This window comes from Gorilla gorilla, chromosome 5 (assembly GCF_029281585.2).
Source record: "Gorilla gorilla gorilla isolate KB3781 chromosome 5, NHGRI_mGorGor1-v2.1_pri, whole genome shotgun sequence".
NCBI classification, from domain to species: Eukaryota; Metazoa; Chordata; class Mammalia; order Primates; family Hominidae; genus Gorilla; species Gorilla gorilla.
In genome coordinates, this window is record NC_073229.2 from 161,032,410 (window position 1) to 161,049,980 (window position 17,571).

At 39.1% G+C, this 17,571-nt stretch overlaps 1 protein-coding gene and 1 non-coding gene across 3 annotated transcripts in view; one reads left to right on the forward strand and one right to left on the reverse strand.

Annotated features, from left to right (window-relative positions):
- The window catches only part of PEX7 (peroxisomal biogenesis factor 7), a 93,853-nt gene that overhangs the window by 16,725 nt on the left and 59,557 nt on the right, over positions 1 to 17,571 (forward strand). For both annotated transcript variants that reach the window (XM_019028688.3, XM_055391198.2), the window contains exons 4-5: positions 8,414 to 8,491; positions 8,871 to 8,979. In XM_019028688.3, the coding sequence (XP_018884233.1) occupies positions 8,414 to 8,491; positions 8,871 to 8,979 (187 nt within the window). The remainder of the gene's footprint in view (positions 1 to 8,413; positions 8,492 to 8,870; positions 8,980 to 17,571) is intronic.
- Positions 16,279 to 16,412, reverse strand: LOC115935165 (small nucleolar RNA SNORA27). The gene has a single exon (XR_004070865.1). It is a non-coding gene; the product is annotated as a small nucleolar RNA SNORA27 (small nucleolar RNA).

Sequence of the window (17,571 nt, forward strand, 5' to 3'; positions counted from 1 at the left end):
CCTCTGTAGTTCCAGCATTTCGGGAGGCTGAGACAGGAGAATGGCGTGAACCTGGGAGGTGGAGCTTGCAGTGCGCCGAGATCGTGCCACTGCACTCCAGCCTGGGCGACAGAGTGAGACTCCGTCACAAAAAAAAAAAAAAAAAAAGAAACTGAAAGTTTTAAAGTGAGAGAAAAGAGTTATGAGAATGAAGAAGTAGAAGCGATCTTAAAGTTAAATGGGGAATAGTTATATAAACTTGTGATTTATTTTTCTCTGTCTAAAAAAAGTACATATTTCTTTGTTTTTTGCACAGTAAAGATTTAGAAGCAGTGACAACTGAGTAGCAGTGAATATTCTTAGTGCCCTGAGTATGGCCTCTAAATGCTGTTTGCCACTAACAGGAATAGTGTCTTTGGAGAAGTCATTTATTCCAGAGCTGGGCAGGAATGCAAGACATCTTCTTGTGTCAGAAAGCAGGAAAGCTATGAAAGGCCGCTGGAGACATATCAAAGGTTTAGAAGGTACAACTTGAAGGGACTCTCACTGGCCGAAGATGAGACTATTGGAACAACCAAAAGAATGAAAGCAATGAATTTAAACACCACACACACACACACACACACACACACACACACACACACACACACACACACGTACGTGTATTTTCAGTCCTTATGTGGAGATGGAGTTGTGATTAGGAAAAATGTAGTCACCATTGAAGATTATTAGGACATCCAGCTCATTATTCTGAAAATTGATAAACAAAAGTAAAGAATCAGTGCATTTACCTTCCCTTTCTTGTATGAGTTTTATTGTGGTATTATAAAATAGTTGATAAGAAAAGTTCTTGCTAATAGAGTTCTAGCTAATAAATGCAGAAGGAATAACAGAATTAGAAAATCACTATTTAGTAGCCCATAATGAAATAATGATTAGGCAGGGATCATGTGGATGCTAAAACCATTAGTTTAAGATTGAAACATTCTGTGAACAATCTTAGGATCACTAAAAGTGGGTCAACCAGAAATTATATGCCTCCTAATATAATTGGAAGCTAAAAAACATGTACTGAATCTGATTAAGCCTCCAAATCTAACTTCTAATTTAAAGGAAATTGGAAGGGTAGAGAAAAAAGTTAATTACCACCATGAGGAAACATTTGGGATAATCCAGAAGGCAAGACATTCTACAAGACCAATAACTTGGTTTTTTCAACAAGTAAATGTTATGGGATGTGGGGCAGAAAGAGCAAGGTGTCAGGAGGAGGACTGTCCTAGCTTAGAGGATACTTAAGAGACATAACAGCTAAGTGTAAAATGTGGATCTTGTTTGGGTACTGATTCAAATAAGCCGACTGTAAAAGAAACATTTTTGGGACAGTCAGGGAAATATGAATAAGGACTGAGTGTTAAATGATATTAAGTAGCCATTGTTAATCTTGTTGGGGTGAAATTGGCCTGTGCTTATGTAAAAAAAGATAAACCAGCCTTACCTGCTGAAGTATTTAGGAATAAAAGGTCTGATGTTAAAATACTCCAGCAGTCAGTCATTCAGTCAATAATGGGACAGAAGAAACATGATGGGCAACATGTTGATCATCATGGAAGGTGTGTAATGGGTGCCTGGGGGTTTATTATACTATTCTCTCTACTTTTATGCATGTTTTAAAATTTCCATAATGAAAAAACCTGAAAATTTAAGTTTCAGGGTTGGGTATGGTGGCTCATCCATGTAATTCCAGCACTTTGGAAGGCCTAGGCAGGGGGATTACGTGAGCCCAGGATTTAGAGACCAGCCTGGGTAACATGGTAAAACCCTGTCTCTACAAAAAATAAAAAATTAGCTGCTGTTGTGGTGTGCACCTGTGGTCCCAGCTACTCGGGAGGCTGAGGTGGGAGGATCAATTGAGCCCAGAAGGTGGAGGCTGCAGTGAGCTGTGCTTGTTCGTGGCACTGCACTCCAGCCTGGGTAACAGAGTGAGATCCTGTCTCAAAAGAGAAAAAAAAGAGAAAATTTAAGTTTCACCTTAAAAGAAATATATAGCCCTTTCTAATCACTCAGTAATTAAAAGTCAGTGACCGTTTCCTTTGTATTCATACAGATAATAATAAAAATTCTGGACATAGTTTTTTATTTGACAATTTTTAATTAAGTAGACCAACTTAAAAAGGGCAGTGCTTTACAGTAGATTAAATATGAGCTCTTTGGGAATTGGTTTCAGTAATAAAATTTGTCCTCTCAAACTGTGGTTTTGATGAGGTTCAGATTTCATAAAGCAGCACAAAACATTGTGCGGTGGGTTTTTTTCTTTTCCCATTTTCCTGGTTAATTTTCTTCACCACTGCCAAGAGTAATTTAATCAGATAGGCCTCTAGAGGACCCTGCTCTTAAAGCATAAAGTCAGGCACTGCATATCTCTCTTCCTTTTTATATTTAATTTGACCATTTGCTATGCCCACTATTTGAGTGGGTGTGGACGGGGAGGTTGGGAATAAGGAAGAGATGGAAGAGGAGACTAATAGAAGATGTGCTTTCCATTCAGATTTGTTTCTCTTTTCTTTCCTTCATTCATTCCAGAAACTTTTATTAACTCTGCTGTGTGCAAGATACTGTACCAGGCTAGCTGGGAATACAAAACACCTTAGGCATGCCCTTGCCCTCCTAGGGTCCTTGCCCTGTCTGGGGAGGCAGGCTTCTGGTTGTCTAATGTCTAATGTGGTAAGCGCTGTGAATGTATGCAGTGTTATGGGAAGGGAGGATTTGTCTGGGGAAGGGGCAGGGAGGGCATCCTTTGGTCTAAAGGGGAAGTTGGAATGAATTATTCAAGTGGAGAGGCCAGGGTAGTAGTGTTAGAGGCAAATGAAAGAGCATGCTTGACCAGAGAGGATAGAGCCTGTGTGCTTAGAGCTGTCAGCGTTTTGGCCATTGTGCCAAGATCAGTGGAAAGACATTGCAGATTTTAAAAATCGATGAAATATTTTATACATTATAAAATACATGTAAGATGTAAAAATGATATATTGAACACACATATTCACCATCTAGCTTAAGAAATGAAACATTACCTATACCATTAGCATCCCCTGCTTACCCTTTCTAGTCTTATCCTTCCTCTCTCTGCTTTTTTTTCTTCCTCGCTTCTTCCCAGGAGTAACCACTAGCCTGAATTTTCTATTTATATATTTTTTGCTTTTCTTTGTATTTTTACTACATATGTATGCATCCCTAAGTCATGCATAGTTTTGCATGATTTTGACCTTTGGGTAATAAGAGTCAACATGGATGAATCTCACATAATGTTGAGCGAAGATGCTAAGTTGTAGGAGCTACATATAGTGTGAAACCATTGAAAGGCTTTGCACAGGGGAGTGACATTTAATTTGTATTTTCTAAAGATTACTTTTTATGCAGTGTGGATAATGGATTGGAGGTAAACAAAAATGGATGGGGAGAGCAGTTAGAAGGATGTTATAATCTAAGTGGTAACTTATGGTTGATGGTTGTAACCTCTTAAGAGAAATCATAGACAAATTCTTAGCCATAGCCCTTTAGGATCTTATCCCTCCCAGCTATTCAACCTTGCTCTTCCCTGAATCTGGCAAGCTTGTTCCCTGTTAAGGTCTTTCCCTGTTCTCTGTAACCTGAGCCTTTCATCTCGGGTCTGCAGAGTTCAGTCTTTTAACTGCACTCAAGTCTCTGCACAGAGAGGTCTTTCCTGGCCATTTTGTTGAGAAGTGACCCCCTGCCCTTGTCATTTTCTGTTCTCCTTACTCTGCTTTTTCTTTGTAGTTTTTAAAAAAATTGCAACTTGAAATTACACATTTATTTATAGCATGTTTTCTGCTGCTAAAATATAAGATCCGTGGGGGCTGGTCTTATCTAAAATTGTAACCTCCTTTCCCCCCGTGCCTAGTACATAGTAGGTGCTTAATAAATATTTGTTGAATAGATGAGTGAATTGATTGAAGTTGGGATAATGGAATTCATTCTTCCCTTTTCAGCTGTTTCTCAAACATCTCTCTGGCTGTGAACTTTTTTCAGAGCTTGAGGTTAATGCCCACACCCTGTCTTGCTGTCACCTCAAGCTCAGTATATATAAAATTACATTATTTTCCTTCCTCCAGTCTTTCACTTTTGTTAATGCTGCCATCACTGACAGTCCTCAGGCACAAAACCTTGGTGTTATCTTGCAGTGTTCACTACCCCCGATCCCTAGGGTGCTGTATATTCCCATTTATGTGTTTGAGGAAGTTTTCTGGTTACTGTTTCACCTCTGCTTTTTGCCTATTGACATTTTAGCCAGCCCTCAGGGCCCTGCCTCAGTCTTTCTCTTCTGAGCACGAAGCTGAATCTTCCATCCAAGCACCCCTTTTGTACTTATGTTTATAGTTTGTTTTGTTTTGTTTTTGAGACAAGGTCTTTCTCTGCTACCCAGGCTGGAGTGCAGTGGCATGATCACTGCTCACTGCTGTCTTGACCTTGACCTTGTGGGCTCAAGCCATCCTCCCACCCCAGCCTCCTGGGTAGCTGGGACTACTGTTATATGTCACCACACGTGGCTAATTTTTAAAATTTTTTATAGAGACGGGGTCTCGCCATATTTTCCAGGCTGGTCTCGAACTCGTGGCCTCAAGCAGTCCTCCTGCCTCGGCCTCCCAAAGTGCTGGGATTACAGGCATGAGCCACCATGCCTGGTGTAATTACTCTTTTTTTAAATTAAAAAAAAAAAAAAACCCACACAGTCTCCTGATCTGTTAGTTCCTTTCCCATGTCCTAATATTTTAAACATAGTATTGAGTTGCCTTTCTTTTCTTTTTCTTTTTTTTTTTTTTTTTTGAGACAGGTTCTCACTCTGTCACCCAGCTTAAAGTGCAGTGGCACGATCTTGGCTCACTACAACCTCCACCTCCTGGGAGCGATTCTCCTGCCTCAGCCTCCTGAGTAGCTGAGACTGCAGGTGCCTGCCATCACACCTGGCTAAATTTTATATGTTTAGTAGAGACGGGGTTTCACCATGTTGGCCAGGCTGGTCTTGAACTCTTGGCCTCAAGTGACCTGCCTGCCTCGGCCTCCCAAAGTGCTGGGATTACAGGCGTGAGCCACCGCACTCAGCCTATTTCCTTCTTTATGCTCCCATTTTTAACTTCACCACCATGTGTGTCCTATCTTTAGCTCTGTCATAGAGACCTAATGCTTGCTACTTGGTTGTACAACAGAAGACAGCTGACAGCAACAATGCCATCAGCATGGTTTTCTTACCTTCTATCTTTGGTGTTGATTCAGGCTGGATTCTCTTGAGCCGGTGGAGGCTCCTGCAGTTTTAGAAGGTGAGTAGTCATAAGGTGTCACCTGCTGCATCACACTGGAAATGTGTGGAGGCAGTGGAGTCTGAGCTGATGATGAGTATTTACTTAGTAGTTCTCTGTACCTACCTAGCAGTGATTCAGGTTGTAAAGAAAAATTTAATCGGTTAAATTATTTTAACCAACGTTTGAGTGCCTATTTTACTGTGATGAACATAGATGTACAAGATGTTTTGCTCATTAGGAGTCTCCAAAATCTAGCAGGTATGTGAGTTATGTAACATTCTTTTTAGTAAATAAAATATGGTAAATGCTGAGTTAGAAGTAGGTGTGAGCTGCTGTTGAAGGCAGCATATGACTCATTGAAGGGCTTATCAGGGGAGGCTTATTTCGTAAGGGATGTAATGGGGCACGTCTTGATGGATAAATGGAAATTCACAAGTGGACAGGGGCTTTAAGATCTGTGTATAGGTAATTCATGAAAACACAATGGATCAATCTAGGCCCAAATGTAGCTCCAGTAAAGGGTGAAACCAGCAGGGGTAGAGCTTTAATTCCTTGATATCATGGCTTAAGGTAGCCAAGAAGTTCTGATTCAACAGTGCCCTCAAGTAGCATGCTGTACAGATAGCCTCACATTGCGATTAAAAGTGGACTCTGCAATTAGGCTGCCCACGTTCAGATTTCATATCTGCACCTTACTAGCTTTGGGACTCTGGACAAGTTACTTAACCTCTTTGGGCCTTGATATAGTATCTACTTCATATAAATGAAGATTAAATGAAATTAAAATACATAAAGTGCTTATGAACAGGATCTGACACTCAAGAGTGTTCAATAAAGGTTTGCTATTTTTATTTTTGACTGTTTACATCAGCCTAGAGCAGGGGTTGGCAAACTACGTCATGTGGGCCAGGACCAAATCTGGCCTGCAGTTAGATTTACAAATAAAGTTTTTTTGGAATCAAGCCATGCCCATTCATTCGGTATTGACTATGGCTGCTTGGTGTGTGCTGTAAGAGCTGGGTTTAGTAGTTGTGACAGTGACCAAATAGCCTGTAAAATCTAAAGTATTTACCATATGCCCCTTTATAGAAGAAATGTACCTTTTTTGAAGAAACTTACCATTTACTATATGGTCCTTTGTAGGCGAAATTTAGAGGATAAAATCAAACTCTTTAGCTCTCAAGATCTTCAGTGATTGCTTCCAAACCAGCCTTTTTTCTATCCATAACTAACAGATGGCCACAGCAGCTCTTTGGTTTTCACTGGCCCTTCTATTCCTTTTATAGCTGCTGTCTGTTGCTGGATTGTGCTTCCTTTAGTGTTCCAACTACTCTTCTGTCTTTTGCGTGAATATGGGCAGAGGCAGGGCCAGGACTAGGGTAGGATGTGTGAGGCACTCACTCTAGGTACACAATTTAAGGGGGCCCCAAAAAACTTGATAATCAAGATAATTTGTTAATGTTTTTAAAAATAAAAATTAATGCAAAAAACCCATTATGAACAAAATATCGATATTTTACTTTTTTTGAAGCTTAATATTAATTTTATTAAACTTTTTTCCAGGTTTATTATGATTGGCAAATAAAAATTTGTAGGCTGGGCACGGTGGCTCATGCCTGTAATCCTAGCACTTTGGGAGGCTGAGGCGGTAGGACTGCTTGAGCCTAGGAGTTTGAGACCAGCCTGGGGAACATGGTGAGACACTGTCTCTACAGAAAATAAGAAAAAAATTAGCTGGGTGTGGTGGCACGCAAGCGTGACTCCAGCTACTTAGGAGGCTGAGGTGTGGGAGGACCGCTTGAGCCCAGGAGGTCATGGCTGCAGTGAGCTGAGATTGTGCCACTGCACTCCAGCCTGGGCGACTGCGCAAGGCCCTGTTTTGGAAAAAAAAAAAAACTAAGTTGTACAGCTTAGGGTTTTGATCTAAATATATCTTGAGTAATGATTCCTACAGTCAAGCTAATTAACATACCCATCACTTGAATGGTTACCATTTTCTTGTGTGTGTGAGATAAGAACATTTCAGATCTACTCTCAGCAAATTTCAAGTATTCAGTAATACATTATTATTTATAATAGTTACCATGGTGTACATTGAATCTCTAGAAATTATTCGTCTTATAACTAAAAGTTTGTATCCTTTGACCAACATATCCCCATTTCCCCCACCCCCAGCCCCTGGCAAACACTATTCTACTGTATGTTTCTCTAAGTTTGACTTTTTTAGATTCCACCTATAAGTGACGGGATCAGTATTACTGATGTTTTTTTTCCTCAGCCTCCAACATGGCTCAACATAGTACTGGGCAGCAGAGAGAAAGTAACCCACATGTAAGCGGCTTAAGCCCAGATACTCATACTTCCTACGTATATGTGGGAGAGAGTAGTAAGATTCAAAGTAACCTGCTGGCTGATCACCAATGTGATATACCAATGGCATATACTCAGGTCCTTGTCAGGACTAATTTCATAAAGTATAATTATGCACATATTTTGTTGAACTTAGTTTACAGCAGTGATCTGTGTATAATCTGTTGTATAAAATGAAAGAATGAAAACATTTCCAAAAGTTTTCAAATAGTTCATTTGAAATGGTTCACTGAGAGTAGTGAAGCATATACTTTAGAATAGCAGCATTGGATAACTAAAACTGTTTACCAAGAGATCTGGAAGGATCACCTGGTTCCTGCAAGCTTTTTCTAAGAAAGGCCAGATAGGGATATTAATTGAATTTTAATGCTTTCCAATAAACATTGACCCAGCAAGCTTTTTTAGATGACTAACTTTCTAATCTGCTTTGACATTTCTTCATGGGGCTGCAAACAGTGATTTGTTGGTAGGTTTTAAAATATGTATAATTTGTTTTAGTGAAGAAGGTTTGGAAGTATACTGTAGAATTCTGTGAAAGCAGAATGGAGTCTTATCTGTAAGGAATAAGTCTGGAGGAATGGACAAGATCAACTTTTCATTTCTCAGACACCTTGTTGAAATGGATAGGAATTATTTGATGTTTTGAGATAGTAAATTAGTTGTTCTGCCTCTCATTGTTATATAACAAGAGATAAAATGCAATGTTGAACTTGATGGTCTTTTGCTTTCTAAACACTTTTCAATGTTTTTAGGTGTATAGTGTTGATTGGAGCCAAACCAGAGGTGAACAGCTTGTGGTGTCTGGCTCATGGGATCAAACTGTCAAATTGGTATGTTAGCATTATTGTATTCAAAAACGAATATTCCCTTCTCTAGAGCTTCCACTAAATTTTCTTTTCTTTTCCCAACATACTTCTGTAGCTCTATGATTGGACAGCTGAGCTTTCTTTTAAAAAAAAAATTAAAACACTTATTAGAACTTAAAATTTTCTAATCTTTTGGCTGTGAACTAATAGTTAGCTCAGCATTAGTTTGGCCCTTAAATACAATGCTTTATATAAAAACAGATCTTTAAAAATCCTTGAGATCTGTATATATATTGTATGCATAGATATAAATGTATATAGTTTATTGGTATATGTAGTATATGTAAAAGCATAAATTTGAATTTATCCCTCTTGAGTAATTGATCTATTCATTTATTTGTAGTGGGATCCAACTGTTGGAAAGTCTCTGTGCACCTTTAGAGGCCATGAAAGTATTATTTATAGCACAATCTGGTCTCCCCACATCCCTGGTTGTTTTGCTTCAGCCTCAGGTAAATTATTCCGTATTTACCAAAAGCCTTACTTGTAGTGAATGGTGGCCTTGTTTTTACCATTAGGTGGCGCTGTGTACCTTAGCTTCAGAGAGAAAACAGGAGAATATTACTGTTCTTTTGTGCTCTTAAGACTTTACTTCTTTTTTTATTTTATTTTTTTATTTTTATTATTATACTTTAAGTTCTAGGGCACATGTGCACAACGTGCGGGTTTGTTACGTATGTATACATGCGTGCCATGTTGGTGTGCTGCACCCATTAACTCATCATTTACATTGGATATATCTCCTAATGCTATCTCTCCCCCCTTCCCCCACCCCATGACAGGCCCCGGTGTGTGATGTTCCCCATCCTGTGTCCAAGTGTTCTCATTGTTCAGTTCCCACCTATGAGTGAGAATATGCGGTGTTTGGTTTTCTGTCCTTGGAATAGTTTGCTCAGTATGATGGTTTCCAGCTTCGTCCATGTCCCTACAAAGGACATGAACTCATCCTTTTTTATGGCTGCATAGTATTCCATGGTGTATATGTGCCACATTTTCTTGATCCAGTCTATCATTGTTGGACATTTGGGTTGGTTCCAAGTCTTTGTTATTGTGAATAGTGCTGCAGTAAACATACATATGCATGTGTCTTTATAGCAGCATGATTTATAATCTTTGGGTATATATCCAGTAATGGAATGGCTGGGTCAAATGGTATTTCTAGTTCTAGATCCTTGAGGAATCGCCACACTGTCTTCCACAATGGTTGAACTAGTTTACAGTCCCACCAACAGTATAAAAGTGTTCCTATTTCTCCACATCCTCTCCAGCACCTGTTGTTTCCTGACTTTTTGATGATCGCCATTCTAACTGGCGTGAGATGGTATCTCACTGTGGTTTTGATTTGCATTTCTCTGATGGCCAGTGATGATGAGCATTTTTTCATGTGTCTGCTGGCTGCATAAATGTCTTCTTTTGAGAAGTGTCTGTTCATATCCTTTGCCCAGTTTTTGATGGGGTTGTTTGATTTTTTCTTGTAAATTTGTTTAAGTTCTTTGTAGATTCTGGATATTAGCCTTTTGTCAGATGAGTAGATTGCAGAAATTTTCTCCCATTTTGTAGGTTGCCTGTTCACTCTGATGGTAGTTTCTTTTGCTGTGCAGAAGCTCTTTAGTTTAATTAGATCCCATTTGTCGATTTTGGCTTTTGTTGCCATTGCTTTTGGTGTTTTGGACATGAAGTCCTTGCCCATGCCTATGTCCTGAATGGTATTGCCTAGGTTTTCTTCTAGGGTTTTTACGGTTTTAGGTCTAACATGTAAGTCTTTAATCCATCTTGAATTAATTTTTGTATAAGGTGTAAGGAAGGGATCCAGTTTCAGCTTTCTACATATGGCTAGCCAGTTTTCCCAGCACCATTTATTAAATAGGGACTCCTTTCCCCATTTCTTTTTTTTGTCAGGTTTGTCAAAGATCAGATGGTTGCAGATGTGTGGTATTATTTCTGAGGGCACTGTTCTGTTCCATTGGTCTAGATCTCTGTTTTGGTACCAGTACCATGCTGTTTTGGTTATTGTAGCCTTGTAGTATAGTTTGAAGTCAGGTAGCGTGATGCCTCCAGCTTTGTTCTTTTGGCCTAGGATTGTCTTGGCAATGTGGGCTCTTTTTTGGTTCCATATGAACTTTAAAATAGTTTTTTCCAATTCTGTGAAGAAAGTCATTGGCAGCTTGATGGGGATGGCATTGAATCTATAAATTACCTTGGGCAGTATGGCCATTTTTCACGATATTGATTCTTCCTATCAATAAGCATAGAATGTTTTTCCATTTGTTTGTGTCCTCTTTTATTTTGTTGAGGAGTGCTTTGTAGTTCTCCTTGAAGAGGTCCTTCACATCCCTTGTAAGTTGGATTCCTAGGTATTTTATTCTCTTTGAAGCAATTGTGAATGGGAGTTCACTCATGATTTGGCTCTCTGTTTGTCTGTTATTGGTGTATAGGAATGCTTGTGATTCTTGCACATTGATTTTGTATCCTGAGACTTTGCTGAAGCTGCTTATCAGCTTGAGATTTTGGGCTAGACGGTGGGGTTTTCTAAATATACAATCATGTCATCTGCAAACAGGGACAATTTGACTTCCTCTTTTCCGAATTGAATACCCTTTATTTCTTTCTCCTGCCTAATTGCCCTGGCCGGAACTTCCAACACTATGTTGAATAGGAGTGGTGAGAGAGGGCATCCCTGTCTTGTGCCAGTTTTCAAAGGGAATGCTTCCAGTTTTTACCCATTCAGTAAATATTATCATATTGGCTGTGGGTTTGTCACAAATAGCTCTTATTATTTTGAGATACATCCCATCAATACCTAGTTTATTGAGAGTTTTTAGCACGAAGGGCTGTTCAATTTGGTCAAAGGCCTTTTCTGCATCTGTTGAGATAATCATGTGGTTTTTGTCTTTGGTTCTGTTTATATGATGGATTACGTTTATTGATTTGCGTATGTTGAACCAGCCTTGCATCCCAGGGATGAAGCCAACTTGATCTTGGTGGATAAGCTTTTTGATGTGCTGCTAGATTCAGTTTGCCAGTATTTTACTGAGGATTTTTGCATTGATGTTCATCAGGGATATTGGTCTAAAATTCTCTTTTTTTTTGTTGTGTCTCTACCAGGCTTTGGTATCAGTATGCTGCTGGCCTCATAAAATGAGTTAAGGAGGATTCCGTCTTGTTCTATTGATTGGAATAGTTTCAGAAGGAATGGTACCGGCTCCTCTTTATACCTCTGGTAGAATTCGGCTGTGAATCTGTCTGGTTCTGGAGTTTTTTTGGTTGGTAGGCTATTAATTATTGCCTCAATTTCAGAGCCTGTTATTGTTCTATTCAGAGATTCAGCTTCTTCCTGGTTTAGTCTTGGGAGGGTGTATGTGTCAAGGAATTTATCCATTTCTTCTAGATTTTCTAGTTTATTTGCATAGAGATGTTTATAGTATTCTCTGATGGTAGTTTTTATTTCTGTGGGATTGGTGGTGATATCCCCTTTATCATTTGTTATAGCGTCTATTTGATTCTTCTCCCTTTTCTTCTTTATTTGTCTTGCTAGTGGTCTATCAATTTTGTTGATCTTTTCAAAAAACCAGCTCCTGGATTCATTGATTTTTTGAAGGGTTTTTTGTGTCTCTATCTCCTTCAGTTCTGCTCTGATCTCAGTTATTTGTTGCCTTCTGCTAGCTTTTGAATGTGTTTGCTCTTGCTTCTCTAGTTCTTTTAATTGTGATGTTAGGGTGTCCATTTTAGATCTTCCCTTCTTTCTCTTGTGGGCATTTAGTGCTATGAATTTCCCTCTACACACTGCTTTAAATGTGTCCCAGAGATTCTGGTATGTTGTGTCTTTGTTCTCATTGGTTTCAAAGAACATCTTTATTTCTGCCTTCATTTCGTTATGTACCCAGTAGTCATTCAGGAGCGGGTTGTTCAGTGTCCATGTAGTTCTGCGGTTTTGAGTGAGTTTCTTAATCCTGAGTTCTAGTTTGATTGCACTGTGGTCCGGGAGAAAGTTTGTTATAATTTCTGTTCTTTTACATTCGCTGAGGAGTGCTTTGCTTCCAAGTATGTGGTCAGTTTTGGAATAAGTGTGATGTGGTGCTGAGAAGAATGTATATTCTGTTGATCTGGGGTGGAGAGTTCTGTAGATGTCTGTTAGGTCCGCTTGGTGCAGAGCTGAATTTAATTCCTGGATATCCTTGTTAACTTTCTGTCTCGTTGATCTGTCTAATGTTGACAGTGGGGTGTTAAAGTCTCCCATTATTATTGTGTGGGAGTCTAAGTCTCTTTGTAGGTATCTAAGGACTTGCTTTATGAATCTGGGTGCTCCTGTATTGGGTGCATATATATTTAGGATAGTTAGCTCTTCTTGTTGCATTGATCCCTTTACCATTATGTAATGGCCTTCTTTGTCTCTTTTGATCTTTGTTGGTTTAAAGTCTGTTTTATCAGAGACTAGGATTGCAACCCCTGCTTTTTTTTTTTGTTTTCCATTTGCTTGATAGATCTTCCTTCATCCCTTTATTTTGAGCCTTTATGTGTCTGTGCACGTGAGATGGGTCTCCTGAATACAGCCCACTGATGGGTCTTGACTCTTTATCCAATTTGCCAGTCTGTGTCTTTTAATTGGAGCATTTAGCCCATTTACATTTAAGGTTAATATTGTTATGTGTGAATTTGATCCTGTCATTATGATGTTAGCTGGTTATTTTGCTCGTTAGTTGATGCAGTTTCTTCCTAGCCTCGATGGGCTTTACAATTTGGCATGTTTTTGCAGTGGCTGGTACCGATTATTCCTTTCCATGTTTAGGACTTTACTTCATCAGCCTCTTGACAAGAGTTAGCTGTGGTTCAGATTACTTTTCAATGATTCCAACTCCTAAAGAATAATTCCTAGATTTCTGGCAAGGACAAATTCATGGATGGTAATGTTATAACTGAGATATGATACATGTTTGAAAGAGAAGGTCTTGAGTTTTGTTTTAGAACACTGTTTCAGAACTTGTGAGACACGCATCTGCTTGTCAATGAGCAGGTTGAGCTTGGAGCTGAGAACTCTGGCCTCATGAATAAAAATTGTATCATTGGCTTAGAATTGGTAACTAAAGCCATTGCAGTAAATCAGAGCACCTAGGAAAGACTAAGTCAAAGAAACCTTGGAATAGAGCACAAGTTGGGAAACTACTGCCCTCAGATCAAAACTGATGGTTTTTATAAATAGTTTCATTGGGGTACAGCTACGCCCGTTTATTAACATATTGTTTATGGTTGCTTTCACACTACAGTGGTGGAATTGAGTAGTTGTGAGAGAGACTGAAAGGTCCTCAAAGCCAAAAATATTTACCGCCTGTGGCCCTTGACAGAAAATGTTTGCTGACCTCTGGCATAAATCCTCAAGGAGAGAGTAAGAAGTGGAAACTCTTTTGTGCAGTTGGCTGTTTAGTAGAGAACAGAAGACATTAGCTAGAGGAGGAGGTGGTGCTCCTAATAGTGTCTCCTCTTTCAGTTATGCAGCATCCAAAGATAGACAATAGGTAGGATAATTGTTCCTTTCTTGATAATAAACTATACCAATGCCCTGAGTTGTTGAATTATGTTGATTGGCTTTCTTAGGAAATACAATATCACACACTTTTTTCCCATTTTATTTCATTATTTTTAATTTTAAAAGTAAAAAATGACCAAACCATCCTAAATTGTGAAAGTACTATTAGGTTGAAAATACTCAGAAATGGAAACCTTCAGGTAAATTATATACAGACAAGTATATCCATTTAGATTATGCAACTTTCTTTTTACAGGGAGCATGACTGAGGTGAAAGATTATGTAATTTTTTGAGATCCTAATAAGAATACTAGTAATGCCTATGTATAGAGGCATAGTTAATTTAAGAAAAAATGTTTTTGTTCTCTGATAAAAATTAATAGCTTTCTGTTCTGGAATGATGAGCAGTACACACTGTCGACTTATAAGGTTATAAACTATTATTTTTTGAATTTTTAAGCTAAGTCATAGCTTTTTTTGTCCATAATCTGAATTAAATCTTTTCTGATATATGAAGTCTTTTGGGATGGGACCAGTAATATATTTTTTCTTCTTATGTTGCCTTTTCCAAGCCTGCATCCTTCTTTGGTCTTTTATCCTTCTGTAACATAGTTAACCGTAAGGCTGAGTGTGCATTAAGTCAGTGGTAGCGATATTAATATATTTAATTTGAATCAATTAACCCTTTCATTTACATGTATAACTTGAGTTAATCATCTTTTATGTTTTTATTATTATTATTGAGTCAGAGTCTAGCTCTGTCGCCCAGGCTGGAGTGCAGTGGTACAATCTCGGCTCACTGCAACCTCCGCCTCCCGGGTTCAAGCAATTCTCCTGCCTCAGCCTTCTGAGTACAGGTGTGCACCATCACACCCAGCTAATTTTTGTATTTTTAGTAGAGACAGGGTTTCACCATGTTGGCTAGGCTGGTCTCGAACTCCTGACCTCAGGTGATCAACCCGCCTTGGCCTCCCAAAGAGTTGGGATTACAGGTGTGAGCTACTGCGCCTGGCCTGTGTTTTAAATTTAGTATAAATGGTAATGAGTTTTGTGCTTATAGTGAATCGGATCTGTAAGTTGACCACAGTTCAGTTTACTGGTTTATACTTTTACCATTTTGTAATTTTACCATTGGTGAAAGATTCTACCACAGAAAGTATTAGTCCAAGTCGAATTAAAGTTCTTGTAAGGATGCGAATTAGATTGACATTAGCATTATTTTCTTAGGGGAGGGATGCCTTTTGGCCTTATATCCTACAGTTTCAAAGGAGTCATTTCAAACTCTAGATGGAATTAGTGGTGTAGAATAGATCCACCTCAAAAATGAACTGAGGCCAGGCATGGTGGCTCACATCTGTAATCCCAGCACTTTGGGAGCTGAGGCAGATGGATCACTTGAGAACAGGAGTTTGAGACCAGCCTGGCCAACCAACATGGTGAAACCTGTCTCTACAAAAATATAAAAATTAGCCGGGCATGGTGGCACACACCTGTAATCCCAGCTACTTGGGAGGCTGAGGCAGGAGAATCACTTGAACACGGGAAGTGGAGATTGCAGTGAGCCGAGATAGCGCCACCGTACCCCAGCCTGGGCAACAGAGCAAGACTGTCTCAAAAAAAAAAAAAGGAACTGAAGCATGCTTCTCTTCTAGTGAAACAGTGAAGACTTACCTGCTGGGAGCTCTAATTGGCAACATACACAGTAAACTAAAATTAATAATGAGAATATAATTTTGTATATTTGGAAAAGTATTAGTAAATACAATTCCTTGAACAATTGATAGGTCTTAAAAAATTCCTTACCTTTCTATTTTATGTAATCTTGTTGATGTTTATTATTATTTAAAGTTCTTTTCTTTTTCTTCTTCTTTTTTTTTTTTTTGAGACGGAGTCTCTGTCCCCCAGGCCGGAGTACAATGGTGCAATCTCAGCTCACTGCAACTTCCGCCTCCCGCCTTCAAGCGATTCTCCTGCCTCAGCCTCCCGAGTAGCTGGGATTACAGGCACGTGCCACTATGCCTGGCTAATTTTTGTATTTTTAGTAGAGCCGGGCTTTCGCCTTGTTGGCCAGGCTGGTCTCAAACTCCTGACCTCAGGTAATCCACCCGCCTTGGCCTCCCAAAGTGCTGGGATTATAGGCATGAGCCACCGTGCCCGGCCTATTTAAGGTTCTAAATTTGCCTTAATTTGGGCATTTTTGTTTGTTTGTTTGTTTGTTTGTTTGTTTTCAGTTTGTTTTCTCTGACAGGATACATGACCATGACAAACACCCAGTTTGCCTGAGTTTTAAAAAGGATATTTCGTTTGCCCCACTGGAATGACCAGTAAAGACATCCATCCAGTTGGCAAAGTGGAAAGAGGGTATTGATTTGTTTTTAATCATTGTTCTCTTTATGCGTATGACCAAATATAAATCTGATAGTGACAAAATCACAAACTAATACAGCTGCATTTTTTAGACGTCAGTCAGAATTGTGTGTATTAGCCCTTCATTTGAGCTGAGTCACACACCTCTTCTTTTTACATTGGTCTTTGTGTAGCATGGAATACATAGCATTGACTCTGGATAGTGCTGTAGAATATGCACTGTATGAGACTGAATAACAGAAGATGAATTGTTTGTAGAGTGTTGCTATGATCACAACACTTCACTTTTCAAACTATCTGTATAGTGTAAGTGGGTAGTAGAAAAGTGATCTTTTATCAACAGAATGACTATTTGCTTCTGTAGAAGACCTCTGTTTCATTACATTACCTTCGTATGTTGTGTTAGAAATTAATATAAATCTTGGTCATATCAGCCAGGACTTCTTTGGTTGAAAGTAAAAAAAAAAAAAAAAAAAAAAAAAAAATTCTGACCCAAAGTGCTTTAAAGAAGAAGATAACTTATTTGCTCACATAAGTGAAAAGTTCAGAATTAAATCTGGCTTTATAGGCATGGTTGGATGTAGGGCTCTGTCTTCTGTTGTGCTGGTTTCAGAATCAGGGTATCAGGCACCACATGATGGCAAGATAGTAGTAGCTCCAACGCCTACCTCCTTTCTGGTTTCTGTCCAGTAGGAAAAAGTGAAAGATTCCTTCTCAGATATCCAGACTGTTTCATTTTCTGTCATGGGCTCTGATGCGTCCTTGTGGATGTTCCTGAACTAATCACTGTGTGTGGGTGAGGGGGATACAATATTTTGATTGGCTTAGGCTTGGTTAGTCCCTGCAGTTGGGAATGGAAAATGAGAGAGGGTGTTACCCAAACAACATGGATTGAGGATGGAAAGAGTGAATCCAGATTAGGTGAATGTAGGTGGATGGAGTCTAAGGGGCCAGTATTCACTAAATTGGCTGCACATCTAAGGCTTCAGATAAATCAGAGGGGATTTGATGAAAATCAAGTACTGGACCTGTAAGCTCTAACATATGTTCTTCAAAAACTTTCCTTGTGAAATGGATGCAGTAAAGCTGTTTTCTGCCAATTTTTATGACTTAGGGAACTCATTGGAAGATTGATTTTTCAAACATTTGCCATTTT